The sequence below is a fragment of the Terrapene carolina genome, unplaced genomic scaffold, assembly GCF_002925995.2.
Source record: "Terrapene carolina triunguis isolate 2854851 unplaced genomic scaffold, T_m_triunguis-2.0 Scaffold21, whole genome shotgun sequence".
Taxonomy (NCBI): domain Eukaryota; kingdom Metazoa; phylum Chordata; order Testudines; family Emydidae; genus Terrapene; species Terrapene triunguis.
The window spans coordinates 35,219,136-35,234,490 of NW_020664372.1; the positions used below are offsets into that span (position 1 = coordinate 35,219,136).

Genomic DNA, 15,355 nt, shown 5'->3' on the forward strand with positions numbered 1-15,355 from the left:
ATTTATGACCAATGTTTTCTGCTGTGCACAGTTTTTATTTTCTTAGGCTTTTATTTTGTTTTTAACCATTTTCCAGAACCTAAATGACTTACTTTAAAAGACAAGAGGCTTATTTTAGACACAGTTCACATGGAAACTTTTTATTTTTCTTTAATGAAAGTCCACTGTTCATGAACTGGTGACTCAATGGGTAATGAGAACCACACGGGTTTTCATTTAAATACAAGCTCTTGACATTAGTCCTGCAAAGCAATCTTAAGGGGCAAAACATCACCAATGTCTGATCCTAAAAGGCCGTTAGGTTGAAATTGTGTTCTGAATCTGCTCTTACCTCATCTATAATTGGCTTTAGTGTAACCTGAAGATAATGCATCCCTGCCAGTTTCATGGTCTCATCAATGCACTTGGAAGTTAATGAATTTCCTCTGAAAATGGTGTTGGGGTCTCTGGAAGGGAACAATTTTCTATAATTTAGTCTTTTGTAATAAATCACTAACATGTGGAAATAAAAGCAGCAACTGAAAGCGATGAAAAGCTGTTTTTGAATGCACACACGAATATTCCCCTTGATCCTTGCCTAAGGGCTGCCATGAAATGCATTGTATAAGGTTTAGTGCATTTCTAGCTTATCATAGAAAAACAACAGTCATCAACATAAGGTTGTTAGAGGGTCTGAGAATTTGCGGGGGTTCTTCATAATTTTTATTACAGTAGTGCACAGGAGTTCCACTACACTGAGCACTGCACAAACACATGCTGAGACATAGACCCTGCCGCAAGGAGCTTACAACCTAATGGAAAAACCGTGAAAAATGTCTGTGCTTTCATGCACTACTGCCCAGCATGAACTTGGGAGGCAGCCATTTCAGTCTCATGACTATATTGGGCACTGGATTCCATCTGCTAACTACTCTAACAAAAGGCATATTTGGGGTGATTAATAAGATTGTATGACCTAGGTGACCTTTTGTGGCTGAACTACAGTACCATGCTTGATGGAATACTGTGTGCTATGCACTATGTAGGCCCCAATCCTGCAAACAGAACCGTGCGAGTGGACCCTTGAGCCTACACAGCCCCACACTTGCTTCAGTGGGGAGCCACCTGCACAATTCTCTTTGCAGGACTGGGGACATAAAAAGCTGCAGATGAGTGACCGTAGCATTTGTTAACCTTATATTTGCATGATTACAGCCTCTAGGTTTGTGAATGACCTCCAGAAATGTGCGTTTTACATATTTTCAAATCAATCTTACTGAGAAACATGCCACATTATTATGTCAGACTTCCTAGGTGTGGCATAGTATTGCTCTCTTTAGTCAATATTAATCTAGATAGAGTTATTTGTATCTATTATTGGAATGACATTCTCACTTACTCTCTCCCTATGTGGCTTTCTCACATCTCTCCTGCTTTTGCATCACCCACGGATATGCTGTTTTTAATGATGATATACGGTTGGCCAACAAGAGTTAAATCATGTATGAAGGAAACCCACAAAGGCCATTCCCAAACCGGAGTACAACTTGCAGGGCCCTTTTGCTCAACTGTTTTTTTCAGTATTGGTATACTGACCCTCTAAAAGGAAGTATGCACACAGAAACTGAAATAGTCTTTAAAAATAAATAAATAGACCAGTTAACAAGTGTATGCACACATACTGGTTCTTAATTTTGCAAACAGCCATTAGCGTATACATAAGATTTGCAATCTTAAGTTCACTGGGTTTTTTGCACCCATAAGTTAAAGTATACAAATAATTTCAGGAATCACAGTAGAGGAACTAAATAATAATAATGATTACTTTTTAAAAAAGCCATTGCAATTCCATAAATTGAGCATGACGTTATAGCAACATCTGAAATTTTATTTAAAAATTAGTGGTTCCTTGGTACTTACTGAGTTCTCTTCACTTCAGCATTTGCAATTGCACTGATGAAAGGCACAATTTTGCCATAGTGTAAAAAAAGTCTAACCAGAGGTATGGCTGCTTCCTGTTTTTCTCTGCAAACTTCACCCAACACATGTGCAGCAGATGCTGAAACAGGCTGAACAACAGAGAGAAGCAAAAACTTTGAGACGTGTATCTAAAGTAATCACCACTTATTAACTTATTAACACTAGTTTCTTTTTCTTCACACAGTACCACACATACTATCTTGCTGTGCCCCATCACCTGTGAGATGGCTGGGTCTCAATTTCCACTTTGTCTGACAGTTGTAAGTTTTGATCACAAGAGGGCAGCAATTTAAAAACAATGACAATGCAGTGTCTGTTTTCCCATTGTTAATATCTGGTTTCAATGAATATCGCAGCTGCTTGCGAAATACTGGACATAAAAACCTGAACTTTTTGCTGTATTTTTTAAGCCACAATCAAAGAAGTTAAATACAGTTCTCTTTAGGGAAACAAATGGTCTAGTACAACAGCTAAAAGCATTTTGGATGATTTGATCTCAAACATAGCCCATCCCATTTCACTTTTTAGGATTAGTATGCACAAAAAAAACAACAACATTTTTTCTACATAAATGCAGGTAAATCATTTCTTTACCAGCAGAAGAAAGCCAACTGATCAAACCCAAGAAGTTTATTTTGCATACAAACGTAGGATTAGACAGTTGAGGAGTACATGTGGGTTCTCATAACCACTGTTGTAGCTGGGTGTGTCTGTACTTACCATCAGTGCGTGCAGATACAGATCTTTTCTGCACGGACAAAAACAAGCACAAGGGATATACAGCTTCATAAAAGTCTCAAGTACAAAAAAAAAAAAAAAAGGATCAGCTGAGATCTCTGGCAACTTCAGTTCTATAACCTCACTTGTAAAATGACAAATATTTATGGGGGCTTTGAGGATAATCAGCAGGTAAACAACAAGCAGCAGCAAATAAATTACCTCAACATCTGCAGATTTTAACAGGAGGTCTCTAAGTGGGCTGTAATAGTCTGAGGAAAAAACATGGTCCTCAGTGTAAACCACATTTAACCTTAAGGAACCAAGGTCATCTGGCTTCAATGACTTGTTGCCATTATCTCTGGGCTGCAGGAAATACCTGGCAGGCAAAAAAAATAGTTGGTCTTGAAACAGAAAAAAAGCTCTTAAGCTATACATGAACATATATAATATGTAGGTACGCACACAACACTCGTAAACGTATTGACTTTCTGATGTTCTGAATTAGGTTTCCAAAGATGCGCACCAGTTCCTTTTGCATCAACTTTACTAGGGAAAGTTCTGATCATAAAGTGTTGTGTACTTAAGATAATATAAAATCCCATACAGTAATAAAAGTATAGCATTCCTGCAGAATTGCAGTGCATAACATCAAAGTTAAATGCATTAGAACTCCCACCTAATTTGCACACACATAAAAAAAAAGCCAAATTTTTCAACAACTATGCCATCAAAACCAATGCTTCACATATTTCAATCTCTTTGTTTTGATAGTTTGGTAATTGAAGATTTTGGCTTAGGTTTTGTGTGTGGGAAACTAGATGGAAGTTAAATGCATTTAAACTTTGTTACACAACAGTAGTTACTGTTATGGTTTTGTAATAAAAATATAATATGTGCAGTACTAAAAACAATACCTTTTCTTTTATGACAAAGAAAAATAAATAGCAAGTACCATGCTTCATAAGAGCTGGATTGTCGGAGACATTTTAAAGGAAGTCTTAGCTCTCCTAGAAACTCATCTCCAAACTTCAAGTTGCTGGCATTCCAAAGGTCTACTCTGTAATACAACAAAACCAAAACTCAAAAGAAACTCATATTGAAAATATAGGAAAAAAACAAAAGAGCCATTTTTCTCTTTTTTTAATTTCATTTTTCATCCATTATGTATGAGTCAGAAAAGTATGTTCCAAAACATACTGTATTGGTTTCCAAGGAGTCAAAGAGGAGTTTACACTGTTGGAATCTGCTAATTCATAACTGTACAAGTCAGTGGACAGAAACCTAGGATACCCTTTCCTCATCCGTTTTGTTCACAAGAATTTACACTTTTAAAAGCAGCTGAAATGTTTCCAATTCACAGGTGCAGATCCACTGCTGGGATGTCAAAACACACAGTTCTGGGATAAAGCACTATAATTAAAACTGCTTACTTTTCTGTTCCCAAGCCACACTATTTCCAATTTTGGTTTTCCTAACTCAGATATTGTAACCCCTTTATTTTTGGCCTGTTACTCACACGGGATGTGCCAGGGAGTCTGGGCCTAAACAAAAAAGGATCAATTCAAAACACCAATGATACCCCCCATTTGGATACAGTAATTCTCCTGTTAAACACAGGGGCTCAGCATAACTGTGTTCATCCCAGATACCCAAACACCTCACTATAAATCACTCGCTAACTATCTGTCAGTAGTTACCATGCATTTGTTGTTTTAGGGTTTAACTTATTGGTTCCCTGTCATGGTTTTCAAGTTTAACCCTTCTGCTGGTAGTTTACGGACAGATATTTATTCTCTATGACATTGGCTCTCAACCTTTCCAGACTACTGTATCCCTTTCCAGAGACTGATTTGTCTTGTTTACCCCCAAGTTTCACTCACTTACAAAATTAGACATAAAAATACAAAAGTGTCACAGCATGCTATTACTGACAAATTGCTTACTTTCTCATTTTTACCATATAATTATAAAATAAATCAATTGGAATATAAATATTGTACTTAAATTTCAGTGTATAGTATACAGAGCAGTATAAACAAATCATTGCCTATGAAATTTTAGTTTGTACGGACTTTGCTAGTGCTTTTTACATAGCCTGTTGTAAAACTAGGCAAATATCAAGATGAGTTGATATACCCCCGGGAAGATCTCTGAGTACCCCCACGGGTACATGTACCCCTGGTTGAGAACGACTGCTCTATATTTACCACTTCAGTGACAATACACTGCTATTTCAACAAAATGAGAAGATGATCATCCTATATATGTGTGCATACAGTAATCTTGGTGCTGTTGGAAAGCATCCCTGTCATTGATATGAGTGTTTACTAGCACAAAGCAACCATTGGCCTGTGGGGGTGATGTTCTAGTCAAAGAGGGAGAGACTGTATATTGCAGCGATTCCCAAACTTGAAGCCAAGCCTTCCTTCAGGAAAATGAAACCTATCATACTCCCTGCTGTCCCACTATGTATAGTCAAGGGCTTATACATCTTCCACGCCCACTTCCCTCATCTTTGGGAAATTCTGGTATAAATCTCTATTCTATTTTCTCTCTTTTCATACATATGCTGCGAAAGGGTTAATGATATTGAAATTTAGAGTATAACTACTGGCATTTGAGCTAGCAGCAAGGGAGATGAATGAGACAGTATTGCTCCAGGTTCTCTACAAACTCAGGCAGTTGTCTCTGCACAAGTTACTTCACACTTTGAAGGTTTCCTTTGCAACAGAGACTTACTTTTTATTTTTAAAATGGAAGCTGATATGCTGAAGAAAAACAGTTTTGCTGGGGGTGTGGAAGAGGAGAGAGAGTGCCTCTTGCTTTGGGAAACACTGGTATAAGGTAGAGCCCTGCATGGGACTGGAATCCCGCAGGCCCCACTGACATAATAGTGGGAGTGGGATTAAAAATAGTCCAACACAGAGCTATAGGGGAAGAACAGTAAGACTTGTAATATAAATATATGGAAAAAACAGGTTTTAAAATAAATAAGGAACCAGAGAGTTTTAAACGTCCATTGCATGTTCCACAGACACAGAAATTATCATACTGGATATACAGTACAACATCTAGCCTGGTATTCTATCTTCAGCAGGAACCAGTACCACATGATAAAGCAGGTGGTGTAAAGTCACCCATTATGAACAATTTTGCAATGACATGCCCTTGTGGAAAGTTTCTTCCTAGTTCCACACAGTAGGTGGTTGGCATGCCTTGAAGCCTGGGGTTTGATAATCCTTATAAAAGTTTATTCTAACTAGTGTAACAGAAGTTGATATCATAAATCTCTAATGCATTTTTAATCCTCTCAATAATATCTTGTGGCACTAAGTTGCATGGGTTATTTGTATCAACTTGTTCCATCTCATCTCAATTTAAATTCAAATTTTTTGGGCAGGCACTGGCTTGTACTGTGAGTCGGCCCGAGCTAGTTGAAATTTTCTGAAAAATGTCGGGGGGGGGGGGGAATTTTGAACTCTGGTTGTTTTTTTTTTGCCCTCTCTCACCTGGTTCTGTTCCTGGCACAATGGGACTCTGATCTGGCAGGAGCCTGAGCACTGCTGCTGCACTAACACTAATAGAGCAATACAGACTGTCAAAACCAAGTTAAGGAAGGGATGGACGAATCACTATTTACACATGGCCAAACCTTGATTTAACAAACCATTTATTGGAAATGACGTGTCCTCTGGTTCCTGGTATAACTGGATTCTGAGAAGATGCCCACCATAAATGCAACTTCCTAATATGACACATGCACAAACACAAACTTTCAAGAGAGGAAAACTGGCACCAAATACATTTGTTATGGATTATAATTCAGTGCAGTTTTGCTTCAGACTTTAGGGAAAGGAAGGGAGGAGGTGGCTAGAAGCACAATTCAGGTTCCATTTGCTACATTCTAGACAAGGCCTTGTATTTATTGCAAGCAAAGTTTTAAAATTTTGTATATTTGTGTACCTAGAGTATGAAAGATGTAGTAAGGCAGTGAATTAGTAAATCACCACCACCACCCCCCGTTTCCAAAGCCTAGTTCTGCTGTTTAAAAAAGCAAAATACGGAAGGTACATTTTTAGAAGTGGTCAATCTGTTATCAAGTATGACTACAATAACCAATCTGAGGGCCCCACAGCTAAGAAAATGTTCCTCTATTCACAGGAAGAAAAAAAAGAAAAGAAAAACTGCATGTAAAAGAAACATCTGGTACTAATGTAATGATATACCCTGGCCTGCCACTTCCTACAACCACTGAAAATGAGAACTTTTGTTGTTAGAAAAAAATGTACAGGGGACTTAATCCCATGTATAGTCCATGGAAGGAAAATGTTCAGAGAAGAAATGGCTGTAGATTAATGTAAGATACATGATTGGGGTGGGGTCGGGGGGAGAGATGGAAATAAATACCCTCGGTCCTATAAGGGAGGGGGGAACTCTCAATGAACAGTTTGCCCAACCAGAACTAACCCTTTATCTGCTCTCTTATTTATTAAAGTATTTAATCTTTTCCAAACTGTTTCATAAACTTTGCCAACAAAGTATTTCTTCCTCCTCACCAGACTTAAGAACTGTCTTGCACTGGTCTTAGGAACAATGAAGTCTTTTCAGACAGCCATATACACATTATTAAAGCAGCCACACATTAGTAAAGGACTAAACTTAATTACAATCGCGAACTGATAGATCTAGAGCAGTAGTCCCCAAACTTTTGAGGGTCACACTCTCCCTTACTCCTGTCTGCCCTATCCCATGAGCCGGGGTCGGGAGCTGGGCTGCGGCTTGAGTGGGGAGGGGTCGGGGTGGATGCAGACAACGGTAAGGGGGCCGAAGCTGGGGTCGGTCTGGGGCCGAGGGGTGTTGCGGGGCCGGGAGTGGAGCGGCGTAGAGGCTGGGGATGGGGCCAGGTGTGGGGCAGGGAGACAGGGATGCAGCTAGGGGTGAGACTGGAGCAGAGCTGGTGGCTGGGAGGGACTGGATGGCACTCCCTCCCCATCTGGGCTGGCCCAGACCCCACCGTACCCCTTCAGACAATCCTCCACACCCTCTTAGGGGGGCGCATCCCACACTTTGACCACCTCTGATCTAGAGTCTTAATTGAGGGGTACTGGGGAAAAGGGTATTAGACCCAAACTGAATTTAATGCAAAATTGTATAATGGAAGAAAAACATGTTTTTGTTACTGTGGAATTTTTTATATTACCTAATCTCCATTTTGTCCACCTCGTCGGCATCTTCAATATCAAAATGGGATTTTTTGTTGTAGCTGCAAGGTCTGGTTACCTGGTATGAAAAAGAAATAAATAAAAAAGATAAAAATCGTTAAAATGGAGTTCTCACTGTGCTTTCACCACATATTGATAGCAATATTGTAGACACTCTATCAGTTGTAGTTTAGGCTTCGATTCTGCCAATCTTTATGCACATGAATAATCCTGTTGACCTCAGTGGGACTACTCATTAGGCAGAAGTGTTTTCAGGATAACCAAGAGTAATTACTCCATACTCCAAACTCTCCTTAGTATAGAGCAGATAAGAATATCAGGGTTTTTCACATCAGTGTTTAAAGGTTAAACAGACATAGAAAATCATGCAAGAGGTGTTGTCAACATCTAAAGTCTAGTTCAGGGGTCGGCAACCTTTCAGAAGTGGTGTGCTGAGTCTTCATTTATTCACTCTAATTTAAGGTTTCACGTGCCAGTAATACATTTTAACGTTTTTAGAAGGTCTCTTTCTATAAGTCTATAATATATAACTAAACTATTGTTGTATGTGAAGTAAATAAGGTTTTTAAAATGTTTAAGAAGCTTCATTTAAAATTAAATTAAAATGCAGAGTCCCCCAGACTGCTGGCCAGGACCCAGGCAGTGTGAGTGCCACTGAAAATCAGCTCGCGTGCCGCCTTCGGCATACGTGCCATACGTTGCCTACCCCTGGTCTAGCTGAAAAAAAGAAGAAACATAAGAAACAATCTGGTTTTAAATATAGACTCCTTACAATGATTTCCTGCTGCACTTTGAAAAGAAAAACAATTGAAGTAATCCAACACTTAAATATTGACACACACAAACCCCTTTAATACAGGAGCACTTAAAAGTAGCAAAGGAAAGTGCTGTCTATTCAGGGATCTTAGAAAGTCAGCTAAATGTGCCCACTAAGGTGACCACATCACAACAGTAAAATATTGGGACACATTGGGGTGCCATCAGCCCCACCCACAGTCCACCCCTGCTCCTCCCAGACTCTTCCCCAGGTCCTGTCCCCTCCCTGCTCAGCCCCCCGCCCCCGCCACTGTGCCCTTCCTCATCCCCCAGACCACTGCTGGCTTGCTGCGTCCCCCACCCACCGCTCGCCTCCTCACCCCCCCCACCGGCCTGCTGCTGGCTCGCTGCTCGCCTCTTCACCACCACCCCCGCCCGCCACTCTACCGCACTGACTTCCCCTCTGCCTGGTGGGTGCTTGCCCGCCCCTCCGCCTCTTCCCGCCCCTGCACCGCCCTTGCCCCGCCCCCATTCCACCCCCTTCCTCCAAGTCCCTGCCCCTGCCCTGCCTCTTCTCCGCCTCCTCCCCTGAGCACGCCACGTCCCCACTCTTCCCCCTCCCTCCCGGAAAGTCCTAAGCGCCACCAAACAGCTGTTAGGCGGCAGGGGGGTGGAAGCGTTGGGAGGGAGGGGGGACACAGCGCGCTGGGGGGGGGGAGGAGAAAGAGGTGAGGAGGGGGGAGCTTGGCTGCCGGTGGGTGCAGAGCCTCCCTCCCACTCGCTTCCTTACCTGATTATCGGGACAAATGGGGTCCCGATCATCGATCGGGATGAGGGACAAAGCGTTAAATATCGGGACAGTCCCAATTTTATCCGGACATCTGGCCACCCCAGTGCCCACTCAAGCATGCAGAACAGCTAATTTTTCAAGAGATGTGGAGCTGGGGTCCTATGTATCATAATATAGGGATAAGCACTAAAATTTCTTAGCACCACAGTGCAGCTTCTCTTCCCTCCACCCATATTTGCAGCATCAGAAAGCAAAAAGCAAAGCATAGGCAATAAACAGACTAAAAACGTACTGCATTTGAACAGCACAGGAGGAAACAAAGTTTTTAAATGGGATATCTAAAAATCTGTTTTTGTTAACACAACAGAAGAAATAAAGACTTTGAGGTTTACATTTTTGACCAACGTAGGACAGAAACTCACCCCACCCAGAAGCAAAAGGTACCCCACCCAGAAGTAACCGCAGCACAGACTGATCAAAGGAAAGGAAAGTACTGTATACTGAATGTGCAACCAAGAGCTGGCTCAGCAACTCATCTTCATGGTAGGTTTAAAATGTTCCTGTCGAGTAATACTTGCCATCCACAAAAAGTAGCTTTTATTATAAGCTTAACTTCTTATTTTTCTTTGGTATGTCAGTAGGTACATACAGGGGAAGTAAAGATTTAACTGAACAAAAAGAGAACCAGAAAATAGTCTTCAGCACATGAAGCTAGACAAACAGTATTTCTTTTTGCCATTTTAAAGGTAATTCATGAAAGCTAAATGTAACTAGAAGCAATGGAGACCACAGCCCTCATTACATAATTGACTCAATTGCACCTGGGAGCCACAGAGCACTGTAATTTAATACCCCACATCATTTCAGCAGCTCAGCACAAATCTCTCCCCACTCCCCACCCTGCAAACCTCCTCAACAGTGACTTTAAGGGCTTGTCTACACTTGAAATGCTACAGCTGCGCTGCTGAAACACTTCAGTGTAGACACTACCTATGCCTACTGGAGGGATTCTCCCATTGACGTAGGTAATCCATCTTCCTGAGAGGCAGTAGCTAGGTCAACCTAGCGTGGTCTACACAGGGATGTATAGGTCATCTTAACGATGCTGCTCAGGGGTGTGGATATTTCACATCCTCCTCAGCAATGCAGTTAAGCTGACTTAATTTTCTAGTGTAGACCAGCCCTAAGACGTGATCATGTCCTCGGGTCCACGACCAAAAACATTTTTACAAAATGTTTTCTGCTACCACTGTAAGTAGCACATGTGTTGGGATAGTCTGCCATTGTGGGCAGTAATGTCTAGTGGTCAGCTCAATCCACCACCAGGTATGGCCTTTTAAGGCTTCGGAAGGGTCCCATAGATAGATGTAGAGACCTAAGAGTCCTGGGAATGAACGGTGCTTGGGGAAGGAATCTTTAAGGGCCTGAAACCTTGCAGAGAAGGCGGGACCAGGCTCCCCTCTCACCCAACCCCCTGGGACTGAGTTGGGAGAAGGGGAGCAGCATAAAGGCTGCCTCCTCCTACGTGGCAGACAGGCACTGGCAGGAGAAGGCTGGCCTTAGAGAGGAAAGCTAACTGGGAAGGGAGTTCACCTGAAGGGAACTAATGAAAGCCTTGCAGCTAACTTAAGTCTAAGGCCCTACCAAATCCACAATTACAACACTGTGAAGTTTCAGATTTAAATATCTGAAATCATGAAATTAACGATTTTTTAAATCCTATGACCATGAAATTGACCAACATGAACTGTGAATTTGGTAGGGCCCTACTTAAGTCACAACCCCTGCTCCAGGAAGAGGGATGGGGAAGGAACTCCTGCCTGAGGGAGGGAAAGACGGCCTAGTCCAGGCAAGAGAAGAGTTACTCATAATGGCCCAGCTGCTGTGAGTAACTAGGAGCAGCATTGAGGGGATACCGCTGGGGCTGCAAAAGAAGCAGCAATGAGGAACCACAGATTCCCAGATGGGACAGCAGAATCCAGAGACCGGGGAAAAGATGTTGACAAGTTGGGCAAAAGGTAGGAGCAGCCCAGGGAAAATGGCGGACAGACTGAAGAACCAGACCTTTGCCTCCTAAACAGGGTTCCTGGGCTGGAATGCAGAGAAGAGTGTGGGCCTGGGTTTCCCTACCACTCCCCAGACCAAGAGGGCAGGCACAGCATCAGAAGGAGAAGAGTACAAGCATTATGGGCAGAGAGAGAGGTTGAAGACCGGGCTCAAAAGCCACTAGACTTCGGGATTTCCTATAACGGGACATGTCTGTTAACCCCAGAAGGGGCATGAACTGAGCAGGGACTTGGCCAGAGGGCTAGGCCATGTAAAATGACAGACTGTTGTGGCACCAGAATGACTAACGGGGTCACTAAACTGAAAAAATCCTGCAACACCTGGACCCGGGGAGATGCTCTGGAGGTGACAGGCACGGCAAGAGGGCACAGCTATGCTAAAATGGTTTTCAATAACTGACACTTGGCTGATCATGAGACTTTCCACCAAAAAATTATAGCATTAGTTCTATTCTAAGCCTATGGCACAACGTCGTTAGTGCATACTTACTGAAACCATTGGCTGAAGCTGTGTGAACAGGTCTAAAGTTAGTCTGTATGACTGCTTACTGTTCAGTTTCATTCACACACACACACACACACACACACACACACACAGCTGTATTCTTAAAGGGCAGTTATGTGGGATACATTAATTCAGAGGATGGAATTAGGAGTCTGGGATTCCCAGACCAGAGGGAGGAGGGGGCTAAACTGGCTTTTAACTACCTTTGTGCCCTCCTAATTCTCAGATACTCTGATATCAGAGGCTACCTAAATAATGGCAGCCAGTCACCAGCTTCCCAGAAATCTCCACAGCACATAGCCTACCCTCTCCGGTTTCCAATATGACCCTTCCTGCCTCTAGTACACCCCCTTATGCCAGGGTTTGCGAAGGGGTTCTTAGAAGACAGCCTGAAGTTGTCTTCCTCAGTTTCTGCACTGGGGAATTCCCGTCTAGTCATATCCGGGACTTTTAGAGCCCCTTTATGCTGCTCTGGACCCTTTACTCAGCATCTAGCCTCTACAAACTAAGTAAAGGGATATTTACACTGAGCTGCCACTCACACAAATCATTACACACGAGTATTTAATCTTTTCACATTGATGACTGACTACACTCCACTTAGGCTGGGACTGTGCAATGGATATCTTAAAAAATTATTTTGGGGAGAAAAGTATTCACTCCTTAACATTTACATATTTTCCTCCTCCTTGAATCAGTGGGGATCAACACATTATTGGGTGATAGCAGCAATTCCAGTGAAGCCAGCCTGGTGTGCCAAACTATGGGACAGATTGTCTGCTGCTGTAATTTGCTGCCTCCCTACTGAATTCAATGTATTATGCCAATTTACACCAGTGTGGATCTGACCCTACGATGTCTCCATTGGAGTGCAATTTCCAAGTCATGGAATTGGCTCCTCATTCTGGAAAGTGGAAGCCAGTGTAAAACAGCCTTCCTGTTAAGAACAGGCAGCACTATGGACAAGGGAAAAAAAAGAATCAAGAAAACATCATAAATAATGTAGTATGGACTCAGCTATTCTGGTTGGATCCTAGCTGTCCACTTGAACATTTGGAGGAACTTGAGATTCCATCACTAAAAGCACCTGTATTATCCAATGCTGAATACTTGCCCCTGTCTGCAGTTAGGGGTTCTCACAACAAAATTTTCAGTGGCCTTAGAGTGCAGCCACCAACTCTTGCTGGTGGCTGCTCTGACAATTTTTCCTAAAATACTTAATTAACTTTAGGAAAAACAAACAAATATGCACATATACATGTCCAAATCATTGTAATTTATTTATGTAGAGTTTTTTTCCCCCAGACTCAATAATAAAAATAAGGTACAGTTGTTTCTATTCTTTACTGGATCTAAACAGAATAGAAACACAAATAAGGTGCTTTTCAAATTCTTGTCTTTTGTTGTGGTTTTTTCTTTTGCTTTTTGGTTGCTATGTTTTTTAAGATTTGCTAGCTAGTAAGTCTGCTGCTCCAAAACATAATATTTGTATGTTTGTTAATATCACAGCAAATTTACTCAGCTCTGGCAAGGCAGGGGACAAATTAAACCCTAGATTGGGAGGTGGGTAGGGAGATAGTGGGGGCCAGAGATGATGGGGGGATGGATGGGAGCTGTGGAGGCAGCGGGAGCCAGGGGCGATGCGGGGTGGTGGTGGTCCAAGGACCGGCACCAATGGCCAGGGTCCAGGGCCAGAGTCTGAAACCCCACGACCGGAGCCTGCCACTCGCCACCCCAGGACTGAAGCCCAAAGCCCGAGCCTCAGCGCCCACAGGAAAGTGGGGAACTCACTGGCTGCCTGCTCCTCTGGTGTCTGCGGCTCTGAAGGGGGGCAGAGTGCAACCCCTGCTGGTGGCCCTGGGGAAGGGGTCACTGCTTGACTCCCCTCTCCCAGTCACTGCCCAGGGGCTGTGGCCACAAGAAAAGCCCCTGGTGTCTGCATGCGGCCACGGTGGCTGCATTTGAGAAACACTGCAAATAGGCCCCTTTTAATGAAGTAACAGCTAGGTTCACAGATACTAACATATAGTGGTTTAGCTCCCTTTAAGCTTTCACTAGATTTTTAAAATGCCCCCCACCCCCAACGTTCCAGGATTAGAAATTCCTATTTATTGACACTAATGCTCACATCGACCCCTTAGAAGTGAGCCATAGGGCAAGCCTCTAAGGCCAGGCCTACACACAGAAGTCGCATTGGTTTAACACACCTGTGTGGATACCTAGTGGTTTACAACTGGCGTATACTGGTTCCACTTGCATCACTAAATGTGAGCAGATTCTAATTAAACTGGTGCAACTCTTGCCGGTAGATAAGGCCTCCCTAGTTTTGTTGCTAGGTGCGTAGAGACCACAGTGAGGAGGGCACTCAAGAGAGACAACTGAGAATTTATAGCTACTTTGGCTCTCAGCAGCTGTGGAAGGTATTAGTCCCTCTCAATTAGCTGGTGTGTGCTAATTATTCTTGAAGTTAAAGGGATTTACTCAGGCCTTGTTGATACTAGAAAAGGTTTGCTGGTATAGCTATACCCTCCTACACAGACACACTTTATACTTGCTTTTGCCAGTATAACTGCGTCTGCAATAGGGCTTTTACCAGTATAAAAACATCAAAAATCACATCCCTAACTCCTATTTCTATACTGGCAAAGGTTTCTAGTAGACCAGGCCTCTGAACAAAATAAGCTATACCAGCAAAAGGACTTTTTTTGCCAATATTACTCCTAACTGACATAGCTAAACTAGCAAAAAATGTAAGTGTAGACCAGGACCAAGTTATCCCAGATAAACTCTCCCTTAAAATAAAGATAAAAGACACAGAATGAAAAACATCCGAAGAACTATTCCGGGGTAGGGATGAGAATTATATAATCTATATATCAGAGGGGTAGCCGTGTTAGTCTGGATCTATAAAAAGCAACAAAGAGTCCTGTGGCACCTTAAAGACTAACAGATGTATTGGAGCATAAGCTTTAATAATAATAATAATAATAATAGCATAAGCTGTTAGTCTTCAAGGTGCCACAGGACTCTGTTGCTTTTTACATAATCTATATAATCTCTCTCTATATACCCATTACTCCTGCTAAGTAAAAGAAAAAACCCAGCACTTCTAAAAGGGTTACATTTTGCCTTATCTAGACTCATTTAAAAATGTTACATGTTACATAGGCTCTACGGATTTTATGCAGTTGAATTGACGGGAAAGATTTGGTGTTACAGAACACTAGCATGCATCTGAAACTTTCAGTCTTGAATGGATTTCCCCCGTTGCTTTTAAAGTTCTTTATCTTCCTTGCGAGACAACCTTTCCACCTTTGACCAGGGAAGACAGGGTGGA

At 42.4% G+C, this 15,355-nt stretch overlaps 1 protein-coding gene across 2 annotated transcripts in view; it reads right to left on the reverse strand.

Moving 5' to 3' along the window:
• The window catches only part of RASA3 (RAS p21 protein activator 3), a 248,415-nt gene that overhangs the window by 20,077 nt on the left and 212,983 nt on the right, over window positions 1-15,355 (reverse strand). For both annotated transcript variants that reach the window (XM_026647661.1, XM_026647655.1), the window contains exons 8-12: window positions 7,880-7,959; window positions 3,632-3,736; window positions 2,899-3,055; window positions 1,900-2,048; window positions 332-446 (exon numbers count right to left, since the gene is read on the reverse strand). In XM_026647661.1, the coding sequence (XP_026503446.1) occupies window positions 332-446; window positions 1,900-2,048; window positions 2,899-3,055; window positions 3,632-3,736; window positions 7,880-7,959 (606 nt within the window). The remainder of the gene's footprint in view (window positions 1-331; window positions 447-1,899; window positions 2,049-2,898; window positions 3,056-3,631; window positions 3,737-7,879; window positions 7,960-15,355) is intronic.